Source organism: Ochotona princeps, chromosome 1, assembly GCF_030435755.1.
Source record: "Ochotona princeps isolate mOchPri1 chromosome 1, mOchPri1.hap1, whole genome shotgun sequence".
Classification (NCBI taxonomy): domain Eukaryota; kingdom Metazoa; phylum Chordata; class Mammalia; order Lagomorpha; family Ochotonidae; genus Ochotona; species Ochotona princeps.
In genome coordinates, this window is record NC_080832.1 from 33,583,030 (window position 1) to 33,609,802 (window position 26,773).

Genomic DNA, 26,773 nt, shown 5'->3' on the forward strand with positions numbered 1-26,773 from the left:
AATATCCTTTCTCTGTAAACATTGAAATACAAGCAGAAAACAAGGCAAACACATCTTGAAGAAATTGTGTAAATCAATCAAGGCACATTCATAGTTTTATGAATATGCATTTTGCATATTAAAATTGATAACATATCAAGAAGAAAATGATCTGGGCTTATTAAAGATACTTGTTTCACCTTTATCAAACCCTGCTTTCACATCTGAGATGTATTACAGAATGCGTCATTAATGGAAGTACGCAAAGTCCAGTAATGGGCAAGAGAATCTCAAAACATGGGTAAAGTCTGATCTAAAGTGGGTACCAGGCAGATAGCCAATGAACTCTGATAAATGAAGGATTGTAGAGAGACAGAGGTCCACCATTGCATCCTGGCAGTTCTTCCAATGTTTTTCACTGGCTGTATGAGGGCCATTATTTCAGAGAATGGAGACCTTTTGTTTCCTAAGAGAAAGTCGTATCTTTAACATTTGCTTACCTTGTTGTGAAAGGGACTAATGGTTTCTTTTTCTTGAATCCTCTGGCCCTTGTGAATGAAACAGAGAACAGACTCTGCTTCAGCGGGACTGGAGACAGCAAGACTCCTAGCTGAAAATCCGTGCTTCCAGTTTAAGCAAGAGACAGTAATTAGTCACAAGCCAGGGAGAATTCCAAATCTTCTCCTATCTGCAACACCGTCTAAAAACAATCAACTCCTCTTTCAAATGTGACCAAAGTACAAATGGGATGAGAACTTAGTTGTCTAATAAGGATGTTCATTTTGGCACTCAGCAGCTTAGGCTTGGCTCACAGATGGCTTCTGTCTCATTCTGTGTAATCCAATCATCCTGCACTACTGCGACTCACACTTAGTCTCCAGCAGTAATGGGAAAGCTCACTGCGACAACTGCCTCTCCTCCCAGATGTCGTCGATATAAGGATGTGGCTTTCAGCATCTTCGTCACATAGGACGTGTATATGGCGCTGCAGGTCAGAGTTGCTCCGAGCAAGGTAAAGAGAAATTCTGCATTGTCTTTCATTGCTGCTTAGCACGCGTTTAGGTGAATATGTTCTCTGAGTGATTTTTGTCAGTAAACAGCTTGTTTCCCTTTGAGCTAGGGACCATTCAGGAAAAAATGCCACTGTATTGCTTGTATCATGCCATAATGGTGTCACTCCAGAGGTGCTCATGCCCAAGAATGAATCCTAAAACACTTAGAACAGTGGCTGTTTCAGAGGCCCCATTTTATTCAGAAGCAAGCTCTCTGGTATAAACACCTGCACTTCTGCTATCATTTTCTAAAATCATGAACGTTTGTCCTCACTTTTTTCCAAAGGGATGGCTTTTATTTTTGTAGTTTCTAAAGAATGTGCAAGATTTTAAAGGCAAAATCTTGGAACATTTCCAGCTGTAGGTTTGTTACTTTCTTCCTCCCAACCCTAAAGCTGGGGTTAATAAATGTGTTTTATTTCAGTGTAAAAATATCCCTTAAAAAAATCGAAGAACTTGAAACAAGGAAATACATGAAAAGCCTCAAAACAGCTGTGTAAATTCACATATGCTTTGGGTCTGTAAAGACCCAGACTTCAGGGAATGACACTCTGCAAAATCAGAGTTTTTGCTTAAAAATTGAATTATGATAACAAATTAGTGCTACATTCACTTTTGTAAATACACTTTTGTAAATATGCATATTTCCTTAAGCTATTTCTGTTCACTGTCATCACCACATATATGATCAGTAAGAAATGTTGAGTATGTTCATAGCGAAGAATTTTCTAGGACAGAATACATTAATTCAGGCTAAATATTTCTTAAACTCCTTTTCAAGAGGATTTCAAACTGTTCCTTGTTTATATGTCATTTTGGAATTGAGCTAGCAATGATAATTTTGCTGGAGAGATGAAAATTAAAAGACAATATCCGTTGTCTTAAGTAGCTTACACAAAGAATTGGGACTCTATATTTAGTCTGAGTACACATACACACACACAGCCTTTAAAGTGCAGACCTCAGGATTGTTGCTGCAATTCTTTACAATTTTAGACACAGAGAATCTGTGTAGATCAGACTTAGAACATTAGCCCAATAAAGGATGTTTTCAAAACAGGTGAGTTGTTGAAAATTAAATTCGCACAATCCCGTGATAAGTCACAAGCTAGCCTTTCTCAAGTCCTCACTCACTGTCAGTGTTAGCAAGGCAAAAATGACTGTCATGCACTTCCATTAATAGCAATAGCAAAATGTCCTTCGCCCGAAGAAAATTTGAATACACAACACACATTTATTGAGTGCACGCACCGCTCCAGGCTAAATGTGAGAAAAGCTGACTCAAGGCACAGAGTCATGACCAAAGGCCTTTAACTAATTTGCTGTCTGAAGAAACAGCCAAGAGCTGGGAGCAAAGCCCAGGTATGTAGACCATTAAGTTGTTCAAAATACAAAGCCTGGTTAATCGGAATACATTATTCTATACCAGTAGAATATGTATTTAGTGATTACATTTAACTATTGTAAAGTTAGCTTTGTCACACAAATGTTGGGCTTAAAAATCTCAGGGGTAGAACACGTTCCTGTCTTTCCTTGGAGTCTATCAGCTTAACTGGAACTTTTCATTCCTACTGTCACTTTGAAGGGGAGCTATTATCCGAAGTCTGTATGTGCTATAGTCCTGTAAGAGAGCATAGGAATTGTTCAAGGAACTAAAAAGAAAGTGGAGCAGCCGGGATATGAACCATTGCAAGGCAAAGACTTTAACCACTAGGCTACCTTGCCAGACCCTCCTCTGATTTTTAAAAGTACTCTTGTATTCTACGCTATTTTGAAAAAATTTTGGCTTTTATTTATGAGAGAAAATATTCACTATTTGTGTCTTATTTTACTTAACATGATATCCTTTTGTTCTTTTTAAAAAGGATTTTTTAAAAGATTTATTTATTTTTATTACAAAGTCAGATATACAGAGAGGACGAGAGACAGAAAGGAAGATCTTCCATCCGATGATTCACTCCCCAAGTGAGCTGCAACGGGCCGACGCGCGCCGATCCGAAGCCAGGAACAAGGAACCTCTTCCGGGTCTCCCACACGGGTGCAGTGTCCCAAAGCATTGGGCCGTCCTCGACTGCTTTCCCAGGCCACAAGCAGGGAGCTGGATGGGAAGTGGAGCAGCCGGGACTAGAACCGGCGCCCATATGGGATCCCGGGCATTCAAGGTGAGGATTTTAGCCGCTAGGCCATGCTGCTGGGCCCCAGGATTTATTTTCTTTTTATTGCAAAGTCAGATATACAGAGAGGAGGAGAGACAGAGAGGAAGATCTTCTGTCTGATGATTCACTCCACAAGTGACCGCAATATCCAGAGCAGAGCCAATCCAAAGGCAGGAGCCAGGAGCCTCTCTGGGTCTCCCGTGTGGGTACAGGGTCCCAAGGCTTTGAGCCATCCTCAACTGCTTCCCCAGGCCACAAGCAGAAAGCTGAATGTGAAGTAGTGCCACTGGGATTAGAACTGGTGCCCATATGGGACCCCACCGGGTGCAAGGCGAGGATTTTAGCCATTACGCCACCGCTCCAGGCCCTTCCTTTTGCTCTATTCCTTTTGCAGCAAGTAACAGGATATCATTCTTTTTATGGCTGAATAATATTTTATTGTACATATTATAAATACACATATTTTTTATTCATTCATTCATGTATAAACATTTTGATTGATTCAATATCCCAATACAATTTAAATTGTTTCTAAATATAGCAAACAAAGAAAAGCAGAGGCCATTTTTATGAAACTAGAGTTGGATTATTACTTAAGTATTATAAAATAGAATAAAATGTATAATAAAAATCAGTTTCACTGAATATAGATGTAAAAACAGAAATAGTCTGTCAGTAAACAAAATAAATCATTGAATGATCAAAAGATATTTATTCCAGAAATGAAATAGTGCTTATGTATTTGACAATCTAATAATATAATCTATGCATTTCTAACTTTTATTACTAGGAAATCATATAAATCGCATAGGTGCTAAAACATCTCCTAAAATATCAGGGGAAAATAGAAGCATGTGACAAAGTTTTATAACCATTCCTTATTCAGATGTTACATAAAATAGGAGCTGGTGATTACCTCTTCTTTTTCAGCTTATTAATTTGTTTGAAAGGCAGAGGTACAGAGAGGGAGCGACGGAGAGGGAGACAGAGACCTCCATCCTCAGGTCCTCTCCCAAATGGCCACACTTGTTCAGGTTGCATCCGACCAAAGCCAGGAGCCTGGAGCTCCGTCAGGATCTCCCAAGTGGCAGGGGTACCAGCACTTGGGCCATGTTCTGTCGCTTCCCAGGTACGCTTTCAGGGAGTGGGAGTTGAATTGGAAGTGGAGCAGCCATGAATCAAATGGGCTGACGTAGGATGCCTGGATCACAAATGGCAGTTTAACCACTGTGCTGCAACACAGGTATCTGATTTACTCATTAGAGTCAAAATATAAAAATATATAAACACACACACACATACACTGAGTAGTCCTAAAGCTGGCACAATAGATTACTTCATGCAGAATTCCAGCAGTTTTCTGAGAAAGGCCAAGAAAAAGGCAAGGGTATCCACTGATTTCACTATTATTTCTAAATATTTTGGAGGTACTAGTTGGTTCATCAGATTATTATAAACAAAAGAGCTATAAGCATTGGAATGAAAGGTCTGAAATTGTCTCTTTTTACACATAATATCTCATAACATGTTTGAAAAATACAAGAGAATCAATGAAAACATTAACACAAATAACAAAATTCAATAAGCTAGTAGACAATTGAAATAGAAAAATCAGAAGTCTTTAGATATGCAAACAATAGCTACTTTGATGACATAACACAAAATTAGTTCATTTGTGTTTGTAGCAAAAGAAAATTTATTGAATAAACTTAACAAGAAGTATACAAAATCTATTTGAAGAAATATTTAAGTATTCCTTGAAGATACAAAAATAGATTGAATTTGGAGGGTTTTTTTGTCTTTGCATAGTATGAGTGAATATTTTAAAGCCATCAGTTGTTCTCATCTTAACAGCATAGTTTTAGTAAAAGACCAATAAAAATAGCAAAGATAATATATGGGAGATGCTAAGCAGATTTTGAAGTTTATTATGGGAAAATAAAAACTAACACAGCTTTCTTTTTTTTAAGACTTATTTTATTTTTATTACAAAGTCAGATATACTGAGAGGAGGAGGGATAGAGAGGAAGTGGAGCGGCCGGGATTAGAACCAGCGGCCATATGGGATCAAGGCAAGGACCTTAGCCACTAGGCCACGCTGCCAAGCCCAACATAGCTTTGAAAACAGATGGGAATAAGGGATACTTAACCACACCAAATATTTTGCGCATTTTTATTGAAATGTAATTAATCACAAAAACCTACTCATTCGATAATTTTGGGCATCGCTGTAATCAATGGAATAGATGTATTCCTCATCTTCATTAAGTTTCCTTGTGCCTCTGCTCTCTAGTTTTGTCCCTTTTTTTTTTTTTTTTTTTTTTTTTTGGTGGTAGAACAGGTAACATGAGCTCTACTCTTTACCAAATGCCATCTCTACATATAATACAAAATTTTTTATTAGAACACTGTGATATTGATCCATGAATAGAGAGAACTTCAGAGATCAATTAAGAGAATAGAAAACTCACAAACAAAAGGTATATGAAAATTCAATAAAGAAAAGTATAGCTTCTCACCTATTGTCAGGATGTGAAACAGAGCAAGAAAGAAGAGAAAAATAGGATGTGTGGAAAGAACACAAACAGTATGCCACAAGTACGCAAACGTGTCAGGAATGTCATAATTTTGACATCAACAAAAGCCAAGATATTGGGTTGGGTGTTTGGGCTTGCAGTTGACGTACCAGTTAAACCACCAGTATCCAATATTGAAGTCCCTGAATTTGAGTCTCAGCACCAGTACTAGTTCTGGCTTCCTGCTAATGTGTACTGTGGAAGGCAGCAGTTGATGGTTCAAGCACTTACATCTTTGTCACCCATGTGAGAGACCTGGATTCAATTCTCAGCTTTCAGCTTTGATTCTGCCCAAACCTAGCTGATGCTGGCATTCAGGGAGTAAGCTATCACATGGGAACATTCTCTCCCAAACTCTAAGAGATTTGGCGTTAATGGATTATAATATGCAGAAAGTAAAAAGACTATGGGTTACCAAAATAAATGAATATATATAAATTAATAAACATACTCAAGTATAAAAATGTTTATGTAAGATTCCCTTCTAAAATCTAGAGGAAGATTGGAATAATCAAATTATCAATTTAGAATATCAATGTAAATAATTTATGTTGACAAGAAATATCAATGGATGTTAAAACACTAGGTAGTAAGTTTTGGGGAATAGGATATTCTTATAGTCTTAAAACTTATCCTACAGATTAACTTTGATTGCTGATCAATAGAATGAAAGTAGAAATCTGGCACACATCACCTTTGCCAAATGATTAAACTGACCATCATTCATAATTTCAAACAGCCAGAAGATGCAATGAAATACATGAGATTACCTCTGTAGAGTTTTTCTCAAGCTATCTCATGATTACACCATCAGTATAACATTGAAAATAAGTGACAACAAAATGTAATCTATGAGTATTTGATTAGATTCTAAGACATTGGAAAGATTTGAACACGGACACAATACAAATCATACTTTAGAGCCATAAAAATTGTCTTGTGTATGAAAAAAGCTTTGTGGCTGTATAATAGAATATCCTTGGTATAATGAAATTTTGAAAGATACTTCTTGAGTGCTTTTTTAAGTTTTATCTTTACTTTCTACCACTAAGAAATAAAGGTATTGTAATTTCAAACTACCTTTATATATTATACCCATTCATCTTTACACTGAAAATTTCTCTTTTTTTTTAGCCATTGAAAGGGAGAAAATGAATATTAATATAAAAATACATTTGTGGGTGAGACAAAATCTTTTAATAAAATATAGTGTGAATTATTATTAATCTACCGTCCAGTGACTGTTGGCTAGCCTTCTGAAATACTGCTATAAGGTAGCCTCAATTGAAAAGGTTTCTAGGCATTTCCAATATTGTTTTTGAAAACTACACCATAGACATTGTTAATGAGCAACGGAAACAGTGCAAATATGTAAAACTAAGAAATCTTCACCACACTTACATGAATGAAATATAAGAAGCTGCAAAACTCAGTAACCTACACATAATCAGAAAAGCACCCAAGAACTACAGTTTTCTGTTCTTGTGCTGTGCCTGCACTTTGTGAAGAAATTTGTGAGCCATCCTGGCCAAGAAGGCTGACACTGACTTCTGGGTGTGCGTGTGACTGCTTAGGAGCACACCTAACAAACTCCAGGTAGCTGGCACAGTGCTGCAAGACAGAGAGGGAGACCTCTCTTTTTTCCCAAGAACAAATTTTATAAGTATTTTGTTTTTCTTTGCCCATAAGTGTTTGTGCACATGGCACAATTTAAATAGGATTTGCTGTTGTGGCAAAATACAACAACCAAAGAGCCTTATCTTTTTCTCTCATGAGAAATGTGTGAGATACAGTGCAGTTGGAAGGAATATATCTGTGATTTCAGCATCTAACGACGAATAACAGTGGTGAGTGTCCTAGCATTCAAGTTGCAGGTTAGGAGATTGCAGCCATATCAGAGTACCCACATTCCACACCCAACTCTGGCTCCTGACACCAGCTTCTTGCTAGTACTGGGATGGAGGGATGATGGGTCAAGCAGATGACTTCCTGCCTCCCCAGTGGGAGACATGGATAATATTACTGCTTCTTTTGCTCTGACCTAAGATCAACCATTGCAGCCACTTGTGAGGAAAACCAGTGGATGCTACTGAATGAGAATAATGAACAGAGACCCGACGCCACTATTTATCTCTGTGAGCTACAGGTGTTGATCAGAAGAACCTGAAAGTTATTGAATATCAGTTTAATTTACAATTGCATAAATAATGATGCTGATACTGAGTAGTGCAATTATGAACAGCCTTCATTATTTTATTTTACTTTTTTGTTTTCTAAGTTATTTACAATAGCCATTAGTTCAAAGTTAGATGTGTTTATGCTTTTATCTTTGACTACTTTTAGAACTGAATTAATAAGCAATTATTAATTCATTATTATCACATAATATATTATTTATACACATGTAGTTATGTAATTATGTAATTATGTATGTATCATACTTAATAACTTAATTAAATATCACTTATTAATTCAATTTTATTATATAATTATTAATGCTACGCTTTTATAATTCATAAACAAATACAATGTCATATGCATAATCAATAATATAATTATCAATATAATTAACTATAATATAAGGTTGTGTATTATAAATTATTTATATGAATAATTGTTTTATATAAATTACATGTGATTTATGTTATATAATTATATATTTAAAATTATATGTAAATGTTTATTATACTTATGTAACTTGATTGATTCTCATTTATTAATTCACCTTGCAATCCACACCAACAGTTATGTGCTGCATAGTGATGTTTAAGTGTGTAATAGACCAGCAAATTTTATAATGGTGATTTCATTGCATTATGCTATGTTAAATTTAGATTAAGTTAAATGTAACTTAACTGTAACAAGCATGCTGAGGCAGGTCCTTCAGCAGGTGTCCAGGAGAAGACACTGGTCATCAGAGATGCTAGCTATCTGTAGACTACTGTCCTTGAAGATACTCTAAGACGTGCAGGTGGAGGGCGGTGATAGTGCCTAAGGATCCTCACCCTGTGCAAAACAAGGCTAATGTGTGAATTTGTATCATAGTTTCAACACACACAAAAATTAAAGTGAAAAGAGCAAAGTTTAAAGACTTATATTTTTATAGAGAAAGAAGAGAGACAAAGGGAGAGCTCTTCCATCCACAGATACACTGCCGAAATACCTGAAATGACCTGGCTTGGCAAGGCTGAATTCAGGATCCATGAGGTTCTCCTGGGTCTCCTGTCTGAGTGCACGGGTACAAGTCCTTGGGCCATCCTCTGCTGCCTTGCCAGGCAAATTGGCAAGGATCTGGATTGGAAGTGGATCAGCCAAGACTTGAACGGGCTCCACTCTGGAATGCTGGCATTGCAGGCTGCACCTTTATTCATTATGCCACAATGCCAAAACTGAAAGAAATTAAGTAGAAAAAAGTCCATTTGTATAGTTTATGATATGTTTGTGCCATAAGAACAAACTTCTTATGAAAGAATAAAACGGTTTGAAAAGTTTAAAGTTTGTGAAATAAAAATGATAGTAAGATAAAGTTAATTATTATTGGAGATTTTTTTTTAATTTCTGAAGAATGTCTAAATAAATATATATACCCTGAGATTACAGCATGTATGAAGATCACAAACAGTAGTGTCTCAGGCCTTCACATTCATTCGCCTCTCATCCATGGATGCATCCACAGAAACTTGCATCCTGAAGTCCTCATTCATGGCAAGTGTTCATTCACTTCCCAGATACAGGAGGAGGCAGTCTAGAACCAAACAGAAGAGCCTACCATAGCTAAATCCTCACCTTGTAAGCGCTGGGATGCCATACAGACACAGGTTCACGTCCAGGCTGTTCCAGCTCCCTGCTTGTGGCCTGGGAAAGCAGTAAAAAATGTCCCAAAGTGTTGGGACCTGAAACCCAAATGCGAGACCCAGAAGAAGCTGCTGGCTCCTGGCTTTGGATCAGCTCAGCTCCAGCCATTGCGTCCATTTTGGAAGCTAACCAGTGGATGGGGGATCTTTCTCTCTGTCCTTCTCTGTAAATCTTATCTGCCTTTCCAATAGCACGTGATGCCTCCCAGAGTACACATTAGCAGGAAGTAGAATCAGAAGCAGAGCTAAGATTCAAACCCAGACACTCCAGTATGGAATGCAAATATCTCCAGTAGTACTTTACAAACTGCTCTGAATGCCCACCTACCTAATTAGTTCCGAAGTGTTTTTTTTAAGATTTATTTTTATTGTCAAGTCAGATATATAGAGAGAGGAGAGGAGAGACAGTGAGGAAGATCTTCCATCAGATGATTCACTCCCCAAGTAACCACAATGGCTGGTGCTGTGCCGATCCGAAGCCAGGAACCAGGAACTTCCTCCAGGTCTTGACAGGGGTGCAGGGTCCCAAGGCTTTGGGCCATCCTTGACTGCCACCCCAGGCCACAAACAGGGAGGTGGAGGGGAAGCAGGGCTGCTGGGATTAGAATCAGCGCCCATATAGGATCCTGGCTCGTTCAAGGCTAGAACTTTAGCCACTAGGCCACTGGGTTGGACCCAGTTCAGACTTTTTTTTTTTTTTTAACTTCATAGGATAAAAGGGAATTACAGTGTCCTGAATTGACTGAAAACTGCTAACAAGTAGTTGGAAATTAGAAAAGTAACTTGACTCTCCTCCCGGACTTACTTTGATTCTCATAAACAGTGTGGTCATATTAGTTATAATTACACCTATGTCTGAACTTTTCCTGCTGTTTGCCTCACTAATAGCTTAACAGCAACACAGCCTGCTAGTTGCCCGGATTCTTTCTGTGTTTTCTGGGTGCATTCCCCTACCTGAGCAGTTTGTGTGTGGTTTCTTTTCCACAGGCCACTGTGCTGCGTATGAGATGAACTCCTGGATATGATATCCATCTATTTGTATCAGTGTACACTGAGCAGAATGGAGTCCCCCACAATCTAGCCAGCTGTCTGTCAGCAACTGTTGACAGAGACCCATCCAACATGATGCCACCCAGAAGAATGTGACACACGTATCTAATCAGATTCTCATTTCTTGTGTATTTGCACAAAAGAATCTTTTGCCTGACAGAAAAGTTGCAAGAAGAATCAAAGAGAAAGAGACTGGAAGAATATTCCTAGTATGGAAGATTATTGTAGTGGCTCAACAATGCCGCAATATGCTAAACTATTGCCAAAATTAGAGACGCTTTAATTGCTAAAGTTGAGATCCTTTTCTTTTATTAAAAATTTTGTAAAATCTGAAGGAGGTGTGGCATAGCAAGTAAAACAGTTCTGCCTGCACTGCCAGCCCCAGCTACTCCCCTTCCGGTCCTGCTCCCTGCTGAGGCAGCCGCGAAAGCACGGAAGGATGACCCACGGGCTTGGGCCTCTGTACCCGCATGGAAGCCCAGAAGTTCCTGGCTCTTGGCTCTGGGCTTTGGTCATATAGAACTATGTGGAATGACCTCTGTTTCTCTGTCTCTTTCCACCTCCCCCACTCCACCACGCCTTGACTCTGTAAGTCTGCCTTTCAAATAAATAAAAATAGATCTTTTAAAATGTTTAGAAAATCTAACAAAAGAGAAATTACTCATGATGTCAACATATAAGCACAACACGATGAATATTTCTATTTCTGGGGCAGGCATTGTGGTGCAGCATGTCTAGCTGCCTCTTGTAACACATCCTATGTCAGTTCCTGGGAACAAGTCCTGCCTTCGTACTTCCAGCTTCCTGCTGGTATGTGCCCCATGAGACACCATGTGATGGCTCAAGGCACTGGGCTGCTGCCCCCTCACCTGGGAGAACCAAATGGAGTTCCTGGCTCTTGGCTTCTGTCTGCTTGGGCATTTGATGAGTGAGCCAAATGAAGACAAATGATCTCTCCTCTCTGTCTTCCTTTTCCTCTTCTCCCTTTATCGCTCTGCCTTTCAAATAAATAAGTAAACTTTTGAAAGATATCTGTCCCTAGAACAAATATGTGTTTTAGGTTCAAAACCACACTTTAAGAAACGTGGGTTGATATATTGCTTTCTAACAAGCCTGTGCTAAATTCCATTAATAATAATCAGTTTCCAACCCCCTCTATTTCATTTTTAGAACAAATTATTCAGTGTTTAAATGTATCCCAATTAGCTTGGTAGGAGGACAGTAATGGCCCATGGTTTTAGTGTGTATTTCTTTATTGTTCATGAAATAATTGTCACATTGATTTATTTTAATTGGATATTTGTTTCCTTCCCATTTAGCTCAGGAACCCAGATCTCCAAGCTGTCCATCAAATTCCTACTTAAAAATCCCACTTGAGGGTTCAGGAGAACCTGAGACTTCTCTCACCAACTGAACTAGTTCCTAAGTTTGCATACACCTTTGCATAATAATCATCAGAGAGGTTTGTTAAAATGCAGATCCCAGGAGGGGAGGGAGTGCAGCTTGGGAACCCTTGAATGCTGTGTGGACGGACTGACATTGAGTGTGGAAATTATAGACCATGGTAACACTGAAAGCAAAACCTGGGCTAGCTTTCCTCTATGAGGTAGCTTAGCCTGACTAATCACACCAGAATATTTACTTTCTAATTGACATTCAACAAACTAAAAACAAACTGCAGTTCATTTAATGACGTGCTTTGCAAAAAAAAAAGTCTAGTATTTCTGAGCTTCTAACTCTTCATCTATAGAGTTTATTGTAATCTTAGACCAAGTGTTAATTTGAAGGGGGAGAGTCATAAAACAGTCGGTTTATTCTCTTTCTTTAATGCTGTAGTGCAGGATGATTTTGTCTTACTTTACACCGTCATTTATATTACCCGGGAAATCTGAAACAGCTTTGGCAAAATGTCAACATTCGATACTTTTTGGATGATTGATTACTATGTCATTGTTTAGCAAATATTTTTTTATTTGGTGTGATATTCAGTGTGACCTGGATTGTGAATAATTATAGCAGAGATTTCCTAGAAAAATTCTATCAGTTTTAATGCAGCAATGAATCTTTTAACTTATACTCATTGAGTACTATGTGCCAGGAACCATGCCAGGGTACTGCACACACACATATACATATATATGTGTACATATCTATATATGTACTTATATATGAATATACACACATTTATATGTATTTATATAGATATGAAATCCAGCTTATTCTTTTTTTTAAAGATTTATTCATTTTATTACAGCCAGATATACACAGAAGAGGAGAGACAGAGAGGAAGATCTTCCGTCCGATGATTCACTCCCCAAGTGAGCCGCAACGGGCCGGTGTGCGCCGATCTGATGTCGGGAACCTGGAACCTCTTCCGGGTCTCCCAAGCGGGTGCAGGGTCGCAAAGCTTTGGGCCGTCCTCCACTGCTTTCCCAGGCCACAAGCAGGGAGCTGAGTGGGAAGTGGAGCTTCCGGGACTAGAACCGGCGCCCATATGGGATCCCAGGGCTTTCAAGGCGAGGACTTTAGCCGCTAGGCCATGCTGCTGGGCCCAATCCAGCTTATTCTTATGTGAAATGGTGTATCATATACTTTATACCTTTTAAGCAATTAACTTAGAGAGTTACGAAATTTTGTTCAAGACATTCTTTTGTGGCATTACTGAATGCAACAAGAGAAACTCAAGGGATTAATAGGATGAGATGCTCTAAACTCCTGCAGAGCAGATGAATATGAGCTTTTCCTTTTGGACTGCTCAGCCATGCCAGTACAGAAAGTTGCAGGAGAGTCAGCTGGGACCTGGCGCTGGTTTCTTTCAGGTACACTGATTCTGTGGGTCTTCAAGGTTGTCACCTGCACATCCTCTCACTCAAATCAGGGCCCAGCCTAGTGCTTACGAAGATACTGAAATTTAGAAACTACTAGAACTGTCTATTTATAGATGAGTCATTCATAGAGATTTAGTCCTTCCTTAATTTCAACTCACAGGATGCCTTTTGGTTAGGGAGCCGGAAGGAACAATTGGGCCGGCTTTGTGAGGTAGCAAATCAAGTTGCCATTTGCAGTGTTGGCAACCAATATGGGAGCCAATTCAAGTTCTGGATGCTTTACTTCCAATCCAACTCCCTGATAATGGGCCTGAAAAAACTGAGAGAAGATAACCCAATGCCTTTGGGCCCTTGTAACCATGTTAGAAAACTTGAAGAAACCCTGGCTCCTGGCTTTGTCTTGACCTGACCCTGGCTGTTGCAGCCATTTGGAAAGTGAATCAGCAAATGGAGTAGCAGGCTCTCTCTCTTGTGTCTCTTATGTCTTTGAAATAAAATAAATAATTTTTTAAAAATAAATAAATAAAATATATTTTTTAAAAAGAGCCAACAATGTAAAGACTAGTTGTAACAGGTAGTTTTAGGAGAGTGACTTTTGAAACATTTATCATATCTTAATTTTTACAAATTACAATCTGTGTGCAAGTATTTCTCTTTCAAAATAATTTTTGCAATTATGGATAAACAAAAGGAGTGGAACCTTTCTAATTCAATGTTTATTTATGATGCATTTGTGACCTGCATTAGAAAGTAGTAAATCTTCAGTTACAGTCAATTATTGCTGTAGTCGTCCTAAGGACAACAATGCTAGGGAGAGAACAGATAGAGAGCATGCAAGATAGAATAAGAAATCATGAAATCACGTTAGAGGAAATAAGGTGCCAACTGAGAACAGAAACTCAAGAGTTAGCTTTCCTAAGACTGAAACAGTTAGTTATAGACAAGTAGAGTTGAGCCATTCCAGGACTAGAAAGTGCCTATGTGACGCTGGCATGCCAGAAAGGATGAACACAAAGGGAACAGCGGAACCCAGACATGACCTTTTTATGTGTACGAGGGTACTCCAGAAAGTTTCTTTGATGCAAAAAATTAAAATCCATGCATATGTGCAGTCTTCAAAAAAGTGTATGGAGATGTATATTATGAAAATCAATTCAAACGTTTTAAGAAGTTTTGCACCCAAATAACTCATTGTTTATTTTTCTCTCTCTCTCTCCAAGAATGTTTGAAGTCAATTTATAAGAGTAATATTGAGGAAAATATTAGTGTGTTTTTGTTTGGTTTGGCCAATTTTTTTGCTGAAGGTGATATTTTCCCCCCAGAGAGTTAAGTACACTGCAGCAGGAATACAACAAAAAGGCCCTTTAGTGTTGGCAGTAACTCTCCACTTAACTTCCAAAATGTGTTCCAGTGTTAGGCTGAAAAGACACTGCAGAATGCTTAGCCACTCACTTTAGGACGTAGCCGAGGAGAAGAGAGGGAGGTGGTGAAGAGGTGGCAGCGGGCGATGTTGAGAGTCAACAGCACAAAGGAGAGTGGACTCATCAGGGAAAAACTGCATGGACTGCACTGTGGCTGAGGCCGGTGGTCACAGGGAAGAGGCGCTGTTGGCTGAGGCCAACTCTCTCCTGACCCAGCCCACAGGCTGTGCAGCTCCCCTTGCTGGGAGCGAAGCTGCCTGCCTCCTCATTGCTTTTGGACGGTCCAAGAGCCACCTGGCCTCCAGGCCCTGAAACTGCCCAGTGAATCTCTTCCCCCAACACACACAAGTTGAAAGTACTTGTGAACTTCCAGAAATTATATATCCTGGATCCCAGGGGACACCAAGAGCAAAACAACAGCATCCATTACATATCCTATATAGAGATTATGCTTCTTAACTGGCAGTGTTGTAAGAATTAAGCAGAAAAGGCTTATAAAGTGGCAAGCTGGATGCCTTGAACATACAGGGTTAACTCTAATTCCAGCCTGTGCAGAATAGACATTCATCACAGTTTCATTAATAAACACATATTTAAAAGTTTGTAAATACAGGGGCTGGGACAACGGCTCATGCGGCTCATCCTTCACCTCCAAGCACTGGCATCTCCTATGGGTGTCAGTTCATGTCACCGCTGCTCCACTTCCTTCCAGCTTTCAACCTGTGGCCTGAGAAAGCAGTGGATGATAGTCCATGTCTTTGGGACCCTGCACAAGTGTGGGAGACCTAGAGGAAGCTCCTGGGTTCTGACCTTGAATCCGCTTAGCTCCAGCCGCTATGGCCTTTTGGTGAGTGAACCAGCAAATGGAAGATCTTTCTCTCTGAATAGCTGCCTTTCCAATGAAAAGAAATAAACCCTAAAAAATATGTAAATATGTTTACTAGCTAAACTTACTGGGAGCAATTTTGACAAAAATGATTATGAAAAAGAAGACCTATATTAGTTTGGATAAACAATATGGTGAATTTCATTTAACTTTCAACCAATCTGGTGATGGATAACTCATGATCAATTTTGCTTCACCTATACTTTTTGCCTTTTATTTTGAAGCTAACACAGACATTATATATTTTGTCTATCTCTCTCTATATATATATATATATTTTTTTTTTTTTAAGATTTATTTTTATTACAAAGTCAGATATACAGAGAGGAGGAGAGACAGAGAGGAAGATCTTCCATCCGATGATTCACTCCCCAAGTGAGCCACAACGGGCCGGTGCGCACCGATCCAATGCCGGGAACCAGGAACCTCTTCCGGGTCTCCCATGCGGGTGCAGGGTCCCAAAGCTTTGGGCCGTCCTCGACTGCTTTTCCAGGCCACAAGCAGGGAGCTGAATGGGAAGTGGAGCTGCTGGGATCAGAACCGGCGCCCATATGGGATCCCGGGCTTTCAAGGTGAGGACTTTAGCCGCTAGGCCACGCTGCCGGGCCCTATATATATATATTTAAAAATAAAAATGATCTATTTATCTTTAAAGGTGAAGATTTTTAAAGACCACAATAGCATTGCCAGAACCTAAACATGAATAACAAGTCTTTTGTCTTAAATATAAGAGTTAATCATATATATATTTTATATTATTTATTATGATGTTTGGGCTTTTAGAAATATTTATTTATATTATTTGAAAAGCACTTGTACAGAAAGAGAGGAAGCCGGAGAGAGGAAGAGAGAGAGAGAGAGAGAAAGAGAGTCTTCAATCTGCTGGTTCATCCTCCCCCTGAACCCCTCCCACATAGCCACAGAGCTGGACCCATCTGAAGCCAGGAACCAGGCACTAGGAGTTTCCTCTGAGGTCCCATGTAGGTGCAGGAGCTCAAACCCTTAGGCCCTCTTACCCCTCTTTCCCTGGACAGGGAGCTTGATCAGAAATGGAGTTGCCAGAACTCAAACTGGCACCCATAAGAATGCTGTAACTGTAGGAAGAGGCTTAGGTTGCCATGCCACAGGGCTGGCCTCAATAATAAGCCTTTGATATCATTAAATATACAATCAAGGTCAAATAGACAAATGGCTCATAAATGTCCTAATAGTATGTATAGTTGGTTCAGAATCCAAATTTTTTACGAAAGAATAAAAAATTTGGCAGTAGCTAAATATCTGGACTGCTACCTATTCTGAATCTTATATATTGGATTTTCCTGGAGCACAGTAATCATAAATATAGCATATGTTATGTGTTCAGTCATTTGGACAGCATTAAATGCCTTTCTTTTAACAAACTAATACAATTTCCCTCCCTCATCTCAATGCTGCCCTAGATAAAGGATGTCCTTGAGTCATTTCCTCATTCTGTCCAAGTTTCAATTTCAAAACTTCTAAAAGAAAGGGGTAAGCTAGTGTAGCTGATTCAGCATGCGTTTATTTCAATCCTCTAGGTGAGGGGAAGGGCAACACAGGGGCAGGAGGAAGAATACTCACCTACACCACATTTGGACTAGAGATCTGCCACAGACTGGCCACATGACATGAACCATTCTTTACTTTCGTTTCCAAACCTGTGAAATGTAGATTACAGCCAACCAAGCCCAGGATCTTTCAGTGATTAGTTGTGGGGTACCATGAAGGGTGGGTAGAATAACAAGGTATAGGAGCAGTGACTGTCAGGTAGTAAGCCTTCAGTGTGTAAGAGACTATATGGGAAATGTGGTTAAGATTATCAGCTGTCTGCAACACAGAAAGAGAGGGTCTGGAGGCACAGGCAGCTTGAGCAGCATTGTCCAATGTGGTGACAGCTACCCACAACACTCACGGCCCCACAGCACTGCACAGGTAGCTAGCCTGGGTTGAGATGTGTTGTGAGTGTCTGGTTTATTATTACGTAGTAAGAATGAACGATATTAAAATTCATTCATGATTTCTAATGCTCAATGTATTTTGAAATTATAATGCATTCATTATATAAACTTAAATGGATGTTATTAAAATTAATTTTACTCTTTAAGGGTTTCTATGACTGGCTATTATAAAGTTTGAAGCTACATAGGTGGTTTGTGTTGTATATCCATTGGACAGCACTGGGTTATATCGTGGATTAACATTTAAATTATTTTGTACTGACCTTGAACTTCTTAATTGTCCGACTAGTTGAATGAGTCTGAAGATTGGAAATATAACAAAGGCCCTCTCTTCTTTAACACACCAAATTTGTCAATCCCCTTCCTTTACAGCACACATATCTGTCCTCTTTGCTATCTCCCCTATTGACCCTAGAGTACTAAAACTTCACTTAAATGCTTTCCCTACCTAATAGCATCTCTCCAATCTAGATGGCTCCTTAAATCTTTCAGTCTTTCGGCAGTCCTCAGAGACATTAAGAATTCATCATGGCTCAAAATTCCCTTCATAACTGTCCTCGGTGCAAACACCCTCTGACTCACTTCCCCAGCTTAGCACCAAACATACCTTTAGGATTCTTTGCTCTTTAGCCAGTAACCAACTCCTGGTATCCACCCTCGCTCATCCTGAATAGCCCCTTGGTTATGAATGAGCAAGTAGGGGTTAATGTTTTGCCTTGTGGTTAAGAAGCCTAATTTGATGCCAGCATCCCATATCAGAGTGCCTGGATTAGATTCCTGACCTACTCTGTCCCTGACTCCAATTGCTACAGATCCTGGAAGGCAGTAGTGATGGCTCAAGTGATTCGGTTCTGTCATCCATGTGGGAAACCTGGACTGAGTTCCTGACTTCTGGCTCTGGCTCTGGTCCTGGTCCATCCTCAGCTGCTGCCCTGCCCATGGTTAGCATGGCATTCTGGGAGTCAGCAATGAATGAGATCTCAATCTCTCTCTCTCTCTCTCTCTCTCTCTCAAATATAACTTTAAAACAATGTATTCTTTTTTATTAAAAAAAAAAAAACTCCGGAGCAGGATGTGAGCCCTAGCTTTTCATTTTTGTTGTCAAACTCTGTTGAACTATTCTGAAGCTTATTTTCCTTCTTAAGAAGGAATAATTATAATAGAGCCTGCAATTTAGAATTTTTATAAATATTAAATGAGGAAATGCACATATGCTGCCTGATAAACAATAAATTAAGATAAATATTATTGCTGGATGTTTCCTAGAGGAATGTTCCTTGTGCCCTCCACCCCTGCCTGCCCTGGAACACAACCTACTTCTGTTAACTGCTCAGTCGGCGCTCCCTGCTCTGTAGCCGTCTGCTTATTCATCGTTCTTGCCTGCAGATTAGCAGTCCTCGCAGTGTGGATGTAGAAAATGTAGATTTGGAATACTATGACAAATTGTTAGAAATGCAAATTCCAAGAAAATTTCGGGGTCCTCTCAGATCTAGTGAATTAGAAATTCTGGACCTGGGACCCAGCTTTTTGCATTTGAACATGCTCTCAAAGTGAATCTGTTACTTGGACACTTGAAAGCAGCAGCCACAATGGGTCCACAAGGTTGCAGCCACATCTAGTTCAACTTGCATTGTCTCTCAGCCCAGGGACTGTTTATATCAAACACTAACAGATGAACTGATCCTCATGACAATGTGGTGCCTCGGGAGGGTATCAAGCAGGGAAATGTCATGGTCTGATGGTGTTTTAGAAAGTCAGTGCTACAGGCCATGTATACATTAACGTGAGAACTGATTCAAGCAAAGTGAGTTGGCTTAAAGGAAAATTATTATTTGAAAGTATGGATTTATAAGTCAGTAAGTAAAAAATGCATATTAAATCAATGCTTTTCTTTTAAAATTTTTCTCACAAAATCATTTTAAAATGTAGTACTCTGGTACTATACTTGTAAGTGGCGTTTTATATTTTTGGAGAAATGGGATGTCTATAAGGCACATGTGTCAATAAATATATTTGCTCATAAATTATGATTTGATTTTTCCAAAACAGCTCCAAATATTTTATGTAGATTTAATATTTGAGAATTTTCCCAGTAGGGAGCACAATATTATTTTGTTTACAAAGCTAAAAATGTTACAGCAAATTAGTGTAGAGAATATTAAAATGTTATTTAAGTTTCAATACTAACATAAAAAAGTCTCATATTTGTTTGAAAATATATATTAGCATAGAACTATGTTATTTATCTTATTTTGATGGAAATGAAATAAAGTAATCTTTAGAAATATTTCAACAAGAAGATAGTATTAAAAGTACAAAAAATTGACATTGATATGCAATATAGAGAGCAAAGCAAATCCAAAGACAGGCTTCTTTAAAAATTATAGAACTGAGGGAATGGAAGTTTAACTTGGCAGTTCAGATGCCCATCTTCTGCATCATAGCACTTGGGTTTGAAATGTGGCTGTGGCTCCTGACACCAGCTTCCTGTAGATGTAGACCATGGGAGAAAGCAGCAATGGATCAAGTCTTTGGGTTCACGCCACTGAAGTGAAAGACCTGGGCTGTACTCCTCTCTTGGGCTCTCGGGCAGTTCAAGAGTGAAGCTAAAGACAGGTGCCCTGTCTCTGACTCTCGGCCTTTCATAATAACAGAAATCAATTTTAAAAATTATAGGACTGGGCCCAGCGGCGTGGCCTAGCGGCTAAAGTCCTTGCCTTGAAAGCCCCGGAATCCCATATGGGCGCCGGTTCTAATCCCAGCAGCTCCACCTCCCATCCAGCTCCCTGCTTGTGGCCCGGGAAAACAAAGACAGCCAAAAGCCTTGGGACCCTGCGTGGGAGATCAGGAAAAGGCTCCTGGCGAGTGAATCAGTGATGGAAGATCTTCCTCTCTGTCTCTCCTCCTCTCTGTATATCTGGCTGTAATAAAAAAATGAATAAATCTTAAAAAAAATATTATAAGACTGAAGAAGAGCCAAGCTTTCTCTGTATCGAATAGCAATTTTTCATCAACAAATTTTCATCACAATCATTGGATAAGAAGATATTAATCGAGTTTATCTGTGGGAAAGTATTTGACCCAAGTAAACTTTTCAATTTTTTTCTTGACTTCTAAATAATCTTGTCTAAAAAATGATGACTTCTAGCTATTTTCCTAGAACGATTAGTTCAACTATAAGACACTGTTTGTTGCCCACCTCTTATCATTCTTCCTTGCTAATAGAACTGTTTTTCTTTGAAAGATTTTTCTTCCAAATGAAAACATACGTATTTCACTTACATGTCACACATTTAAAAACAGTGATAGGTTATTAAAATGATGGTAGTATATAATATTTAACAATTTGGTTGAAAGTTAGTTGAGCCAAATGCTCACAAAACATGTAGTTCAATTTTAATTTTATTGAAGCCATAGGAAAATAGCAAAGTCACAATATTCTAAACGTATCATGAAAACCCTTTTTACTCTTTTGTTTGTGATTACTCCATATCTGGGTATATGGCCTGATGATCAGTAAGACCTAATGGAAAGTCTGATGGGGGATTTTCAGAAAGATTTCAAATACAAGAAATAGCTTCAGAAATGAAGTCTCAATTTTATTCATTCTTTTACTTCTTCCTTTAAAGCAGAGTATCGGTCACCATGCGTGCTTGTCTTTGGGAGAGAATGTGGGCATGGAAGGATGATTCAAAAGACTGAAGGAAGAGAAACTGAAGGTCATAAAAGAAGAGATTACAGGGCAAGGAATGCAAGATACTAAGGGGCAAATGGAGGATGAAAAGAAGGGTCTGAGAGAGGAGAGATTAGTGGGTGGGGTGGGGTAGGACATAAGCAAGAAGGAAGAGGAATGAGGCTGCTGTGGAATGGAGAGTGGGACAAGATTCTGGAGCTCTTAGAACTTTAAAGTCTTTTTTTCTCATGACCCTCTGAAACCTAACAGTGTAAGCAATTTTAAACAGGTGAAAGAAGTACCTCTTGGTAAATCTTTAAGTCTGGTTCATTCAGCCAATTGATTGTGTTTTGTTGGCGCTCACAAACTTTTTATCTTGCCCCCAGCGGAGACGGCTGCTTCTGTATCCCAATCAATTAAAGATTCAGTAAATTTGGTGAATTGATCATTGAAAAAGTCAGTAATTCTTAAGTGTTCCAAGTGTTGGCTAAACAAAAATGACTTTCAAGTGATTGAAAGGCAAAAAATAAATAATTAAAGTGGAAAGCTTCCATGTGAAATGCTGAAAATTTTAAGAATACATTTTGAAGTATTCATTCTGAAGTTCACAATATTTTGTATTGCTTATTGTATTTTAAATATTTTTCCACCTTAAATGCCTATTTATATGTTTGTGCATTTCCTATTGGTTTATTTGCCTTTTTCCTTTACATGCATTTATGTATTGTATATTCCAAATCTTTTACCGTGACATATGCTACATACATTTTCTCCAAACCTCTTCATTGGCATTTAAGCCTTTAATCCAACTGAAAATTATTGTGGTGTTTGGAGCAAGACTGGAATCTAATGGGATTTTCTATTTAGAAGTCAGACAATTTTTCACAATGTCACTTGCTGAATAATCCATCTGGTCCTTATTAATTTGCAGTGTTTCCTTGGTAAGTATCAGATGTGGCAAAGTCCATTTCAGGTCATCTATTGTGTTTTATCCAATTGCTTTGTAAATTCTTGGAAAGAATTATTATGTGATTATACAGATTTCTTGTTCATACTTTTTGAAATTTCTTGCCTGTTCTCATCTTTTTACTTTAACTGAAATTTAAAACCGTCTTGTCATATTAAAATACAAATACTAGCATGTATGGAGGCGGATGATATGGATTTAGATGCTGCATTAGTCTTTGGCTCTAATTTGAAATATGCCAGTTTGTCAGTCTACAGCTCATTCATTGTGCACTTTTAAGTGCTTCCCATCTTGTAGGCAATAAAAGGCTAGCCAACACAATCCGGCTGTCATTCGTCATCTTTGATTTATGAAACTTCTGGTTGTCAAGAATCAAGAAAAAGCCCAAGCTCTGGGAGCTCACATCACTTCTCTCCACAGGTTGTTTTGAAGAACCTCCTCATTTGTGTCATCCTGTTCTACACTGTGTATTATGTGTGTTTGAGCTTGTGCTGCCTGACACTCAAGTAAGTAGTAACACACTGTCTTCAAACAGAATTTAAAAGCTGACATAAAATATAAAAGGAGTCTCCACTTAATATTTTACATGTCTTCCTGGAGCAGTGGATGTGATTTTTGTAATGGTGAAAAGTTTTAGCTTTTGGCTTAATGTTCCATTTTTAGAAACGATGAAAGTAGCAATCGTAAAATGAAGTGGATAGAGCCAGGCAGGATTGTTCTTACCTGGCTGGAGGTCAGTCATGGCAACAAAGTGAAACTATTACTCCTTAGAATCATATTGAATTATTGTCCCATTTGGAAGAAAACCCAGAGATCATATTCATCCAATTTAAACATTTTTTGACATTTACTGGTGTCACTAAGTCAATATGGGTTTAAGTGCCTGGTGTGCATGAGAAAGCTGTATTCCCGAGGTTTGGCCTTTTGTGGAGAGAAAGTCATTATGACACAATTAAGTAAGGAATTAGAAGTAATGGTTAAATCTTACACCAATTTTTTTCTTTCTGCCTTTGGGGTGACCCATGTGAACACCCCTCCCTGAAATGGAGCATAAGATACCATCTCTACCATTTACTCAGGTCTTTCCTACCTCGGAGCCCAATGCTGTCACCCAAATAGGAGCCCTCTTTCTGTCTTTCCTAAATAAATCATAGTTTGCAAACTAAAAACAAAACAAAAAGAACCAAAACAAAAGTATACCGCAAACAGTTTTTGAAATAGGCATTAGAAAGGAAGGAGGGAGCCAGCATCACCATTTCGTGTCCCAAGTGTTCTACTTCCGATCCACCTCCATGCTGACAGCCTGGGATAGCAGTGGAAGGTGGCCCAAGTACTGGGGCCCCTGCTCCCATGTAGGAGACCTGGAAGAAGCTCCTGGCTTCTGGCTTCTGTCTGACCCAGCCTCAGGGATGCGGCCATTTCAGGAGTGAACCAGCAAATGAAAGGTCTCTCTCACTCTGTCTCTTCCTCCTCCCTTCCCCCTCCCTTCTCTCCCTCCTACTCTTCTTCTCTTTCCCCTTCCTGTATAACTCTGCCTTTCATAAAAATAAAATAAATCTTTGAAGAAAAATGAAGGAGAGGGTGGGGATAAAGTGTTGCAGTTGATTAACTGGCAGAAGAAGGGGCAGTGCTGGTTTTCCAATTCAGGTGGATATCCGCTACACGCTTCTTTATGTTCAAAAATGAGAGCCTAAGCTAACGTGCAGTGAGTGAAAATTGAGGCTCAAATTGCTGTGAGTTCACCCACTCAGTAACACAAGTGCTTTTTTGCGGTGCCGTGGTCCTGACCATTTTTAGGCAGTTTTGGAAGTCACAGCAGCGTTTTGTTTTCTCAACGTTTCCCTCATCTCTTAGCCCTGCTAGGCTGACTTCACCAGAATTGGTTTTGGCCACCTTCTTGCTACCTTCCTAAATCATGTTGAACAAAGTTGAAACAGAATTTCTCGTATTTCACCATTTTATGTGTCACATGGAGGTAACAGACCAGTAAAGGTTTACGGTAAGGGCAAAATGAGATAGCTAATGTATTTCTAATTGTTATCATTTCTCTGTAAGTGAAACCTTTTTTCACGAAATATTTTTGTCTCTATGGTTGCAATTTCTCCCTAAAATCTAGGCTACCTTGAAAGACATGTTTTTTCATAATTTTTCTGAAAGTTGAGTTTACAATTTTAGGGTGCAAAAAGGGGGTTTATTTTAATATTAAGAGAAAAATAATTATATTGAGTGTTACAATGGAATGAATGTTACTTAGCATGCTCTCAGGTAAACCCATTGCACAGGTATCTAGTGATGATGGGCAGCCTCAGCACCTGGAGACTGGAGATGGCAAAGCAACAAAGACTGTTAAGAGGTGTCTGAGCAAAAGAATTCAAGAATTTGTAATTAATATGAATCAACAGCAAATAATGGAACCTTAAATCTCCAGGCGACTGCTAACTGGTTGACCAGCTGCACACAATTACCAACTTGAGCATAATACGTTTTAGATACTTGCTTCATAGGGTCAACATTTTAGGACAAGAAGGTAGCTTAGAAAATAACACCTTCAATTTGGAGTTAAAAAAACTGAAGTTCAAAGCAGTTAAGTGCCATGTCCAAGTTCATAGCTGCAATGACACTAGGATTAGCACACAGGGCATGTCGTTTCCAAGCTGTTTCATCCTATGTGCTGGGAGGTGATCCTCTTAATTTAATGGCAACTGCCAAGGTGGTAGCTGAGACCTCAATTCCGATTAGGCCCTTCTGAGCCAAGTGGACTTGATTAAGCAGGAAGAAAATGTGGGCACAATGTTATTTGACTGTCATCCAAATTCAGGTAGGTTTTAAATGTACTACATGGGTAATGTATTCTTAATGTATTCTTGTATATGACTAGTCATTAAGAGACCTTGGTGTGCACCCTTACAAATTGCCTCCTTCAGGGTAAACTATTTTCATTTGAACATCTTCAGGTTCTATGAGTTGGATGTTTTGGCACCATTTGACTTCAAAACAACTCCCTCGTGGCACAGCACGAATTATAAAGGTAATGATTTTAAAATTCCAAATTTTACCCATTGGTAAACTACATGCATCCAAAAATCAAAATTGTTTCCTTAACATACAGAAATTTTTAAAAAATCAAGCTTTCTTGTTAGCCATGTGTATGTCTTCTCTGAATGTGAAAGCAAATTAGAAAAGTTCAACCAAACTTCACAGAGGAATGGCGTTTTGCGTAGAGATCCAGGTGACTGGATGCCACAACCTAGGACTGATTCCCTGCTCCAGCTTCTCATTGGTGCAGACCCATGGAGGCAGTGTCCCCGTCCTTGCTGCCAGCATGGGAGACATGGACTGTGTTCCCACTTCCCAGCTCTAGCCCAGGCCCAATCTCAGATATTTGAGGAATATGGAAAGTGAAAATCAGCAGATTGGTATACATGTTCTCTCTCTTATGCTTATCAAATACAATAATAATAAAAGTAGCTATTATTTGGGAGCTTGATTAAAATCGAATAAATAGGGGAAGGAACAAGAATTTTTATATGAATTTTTATTTTGTTCTGTGAAGGGTGAATTTCTGATACATGACATATTTTTCAAAAAGGAAAAATGGGTTAATGTAAGATTGCAGAAAAGGGGCTCGGCAGCATGGCCTAGTGGCTAAGGTCCTCGCCTTGATCCCATATGGCCGCTGGTTCTAATCCCAGCAGCTCCACTTCCTCTCTGTCTCTCCTCCTCTCAGTATATCTGACTTTGTAATAAAAATAAAATAAATCTTAAAAAAAAAAAAAAGATTGCAGAAAAATGCTAACATGAAAACTTTAAAAGAGTTTGTATAGTATAACGTTTTTATAGAATAGGGTAAAATACGTGATATCAATGCTAAAAATTCTGAAGAACCAGCAAGAGGCTGTTATTTCCACCTGGGATGACAGATTTTTCATTTTCTGCCATGTACATTCCTGCTTTGTTTTATTGTTCATCCCAAAAAACTTAAAAACAAACTCGCTGCAGAAGAAATATAGAGCGAATACATTAAGAATTAACTTCTCCATCTAAATTTAACATTTCTGAATAAATATTAGTTTTAATTTAAAAAGAACACTTGTTTGTACTGGATATATGTTAACCACATTTGTTTCACAGATGCCCATGGTGAGTTTGTCCAATCCTAAAAAACGTAAATTTTTGATGTCACTTTTCTACGATAAAAGGCTATGTGTTAACTAGTGAAAGTTTAGAATACATCGGTAAGTAGAAAAGAGAAAAAGCAAAACATAAAATGCAAACATGTATTCTGTATATAATTATTCTTAGCATTTTATTAAAATTTTCCATACACTTCTTTTTAAAATCTACTGTCAAGTATT

The 26,773-nt window shown here is 38.7% G+C and overlaps 1 protein-coding gene across 1 annotated transcript in view; it reads left to right on the forward strand.

Annotated features, from left to right (window-relative positions):
• The first annotated feature begins 958 nt into the window (after positions 1-958).
• Positions 959-26,773, forward strand: part of TMEM244 (transmembrane protein 244) — a 31,940-nt gene continuing 6,125 nt past the window's right edge. The window contains exons 1-3 of the mRNA XM_004587319.2: positions 959-991; positions 22,839-22,924; positions 25,373-25,446. Of these exons, the coding sequence (XP_004587376.1) occupies positions 959-991; positions 22,839-22,924; positions 25,373-25,446 (193 nt within the window). The remainder of the gene's footprint in view (positions 992-22,838; positions 22,925-25,372; positions 25,447-26,773) is intronic.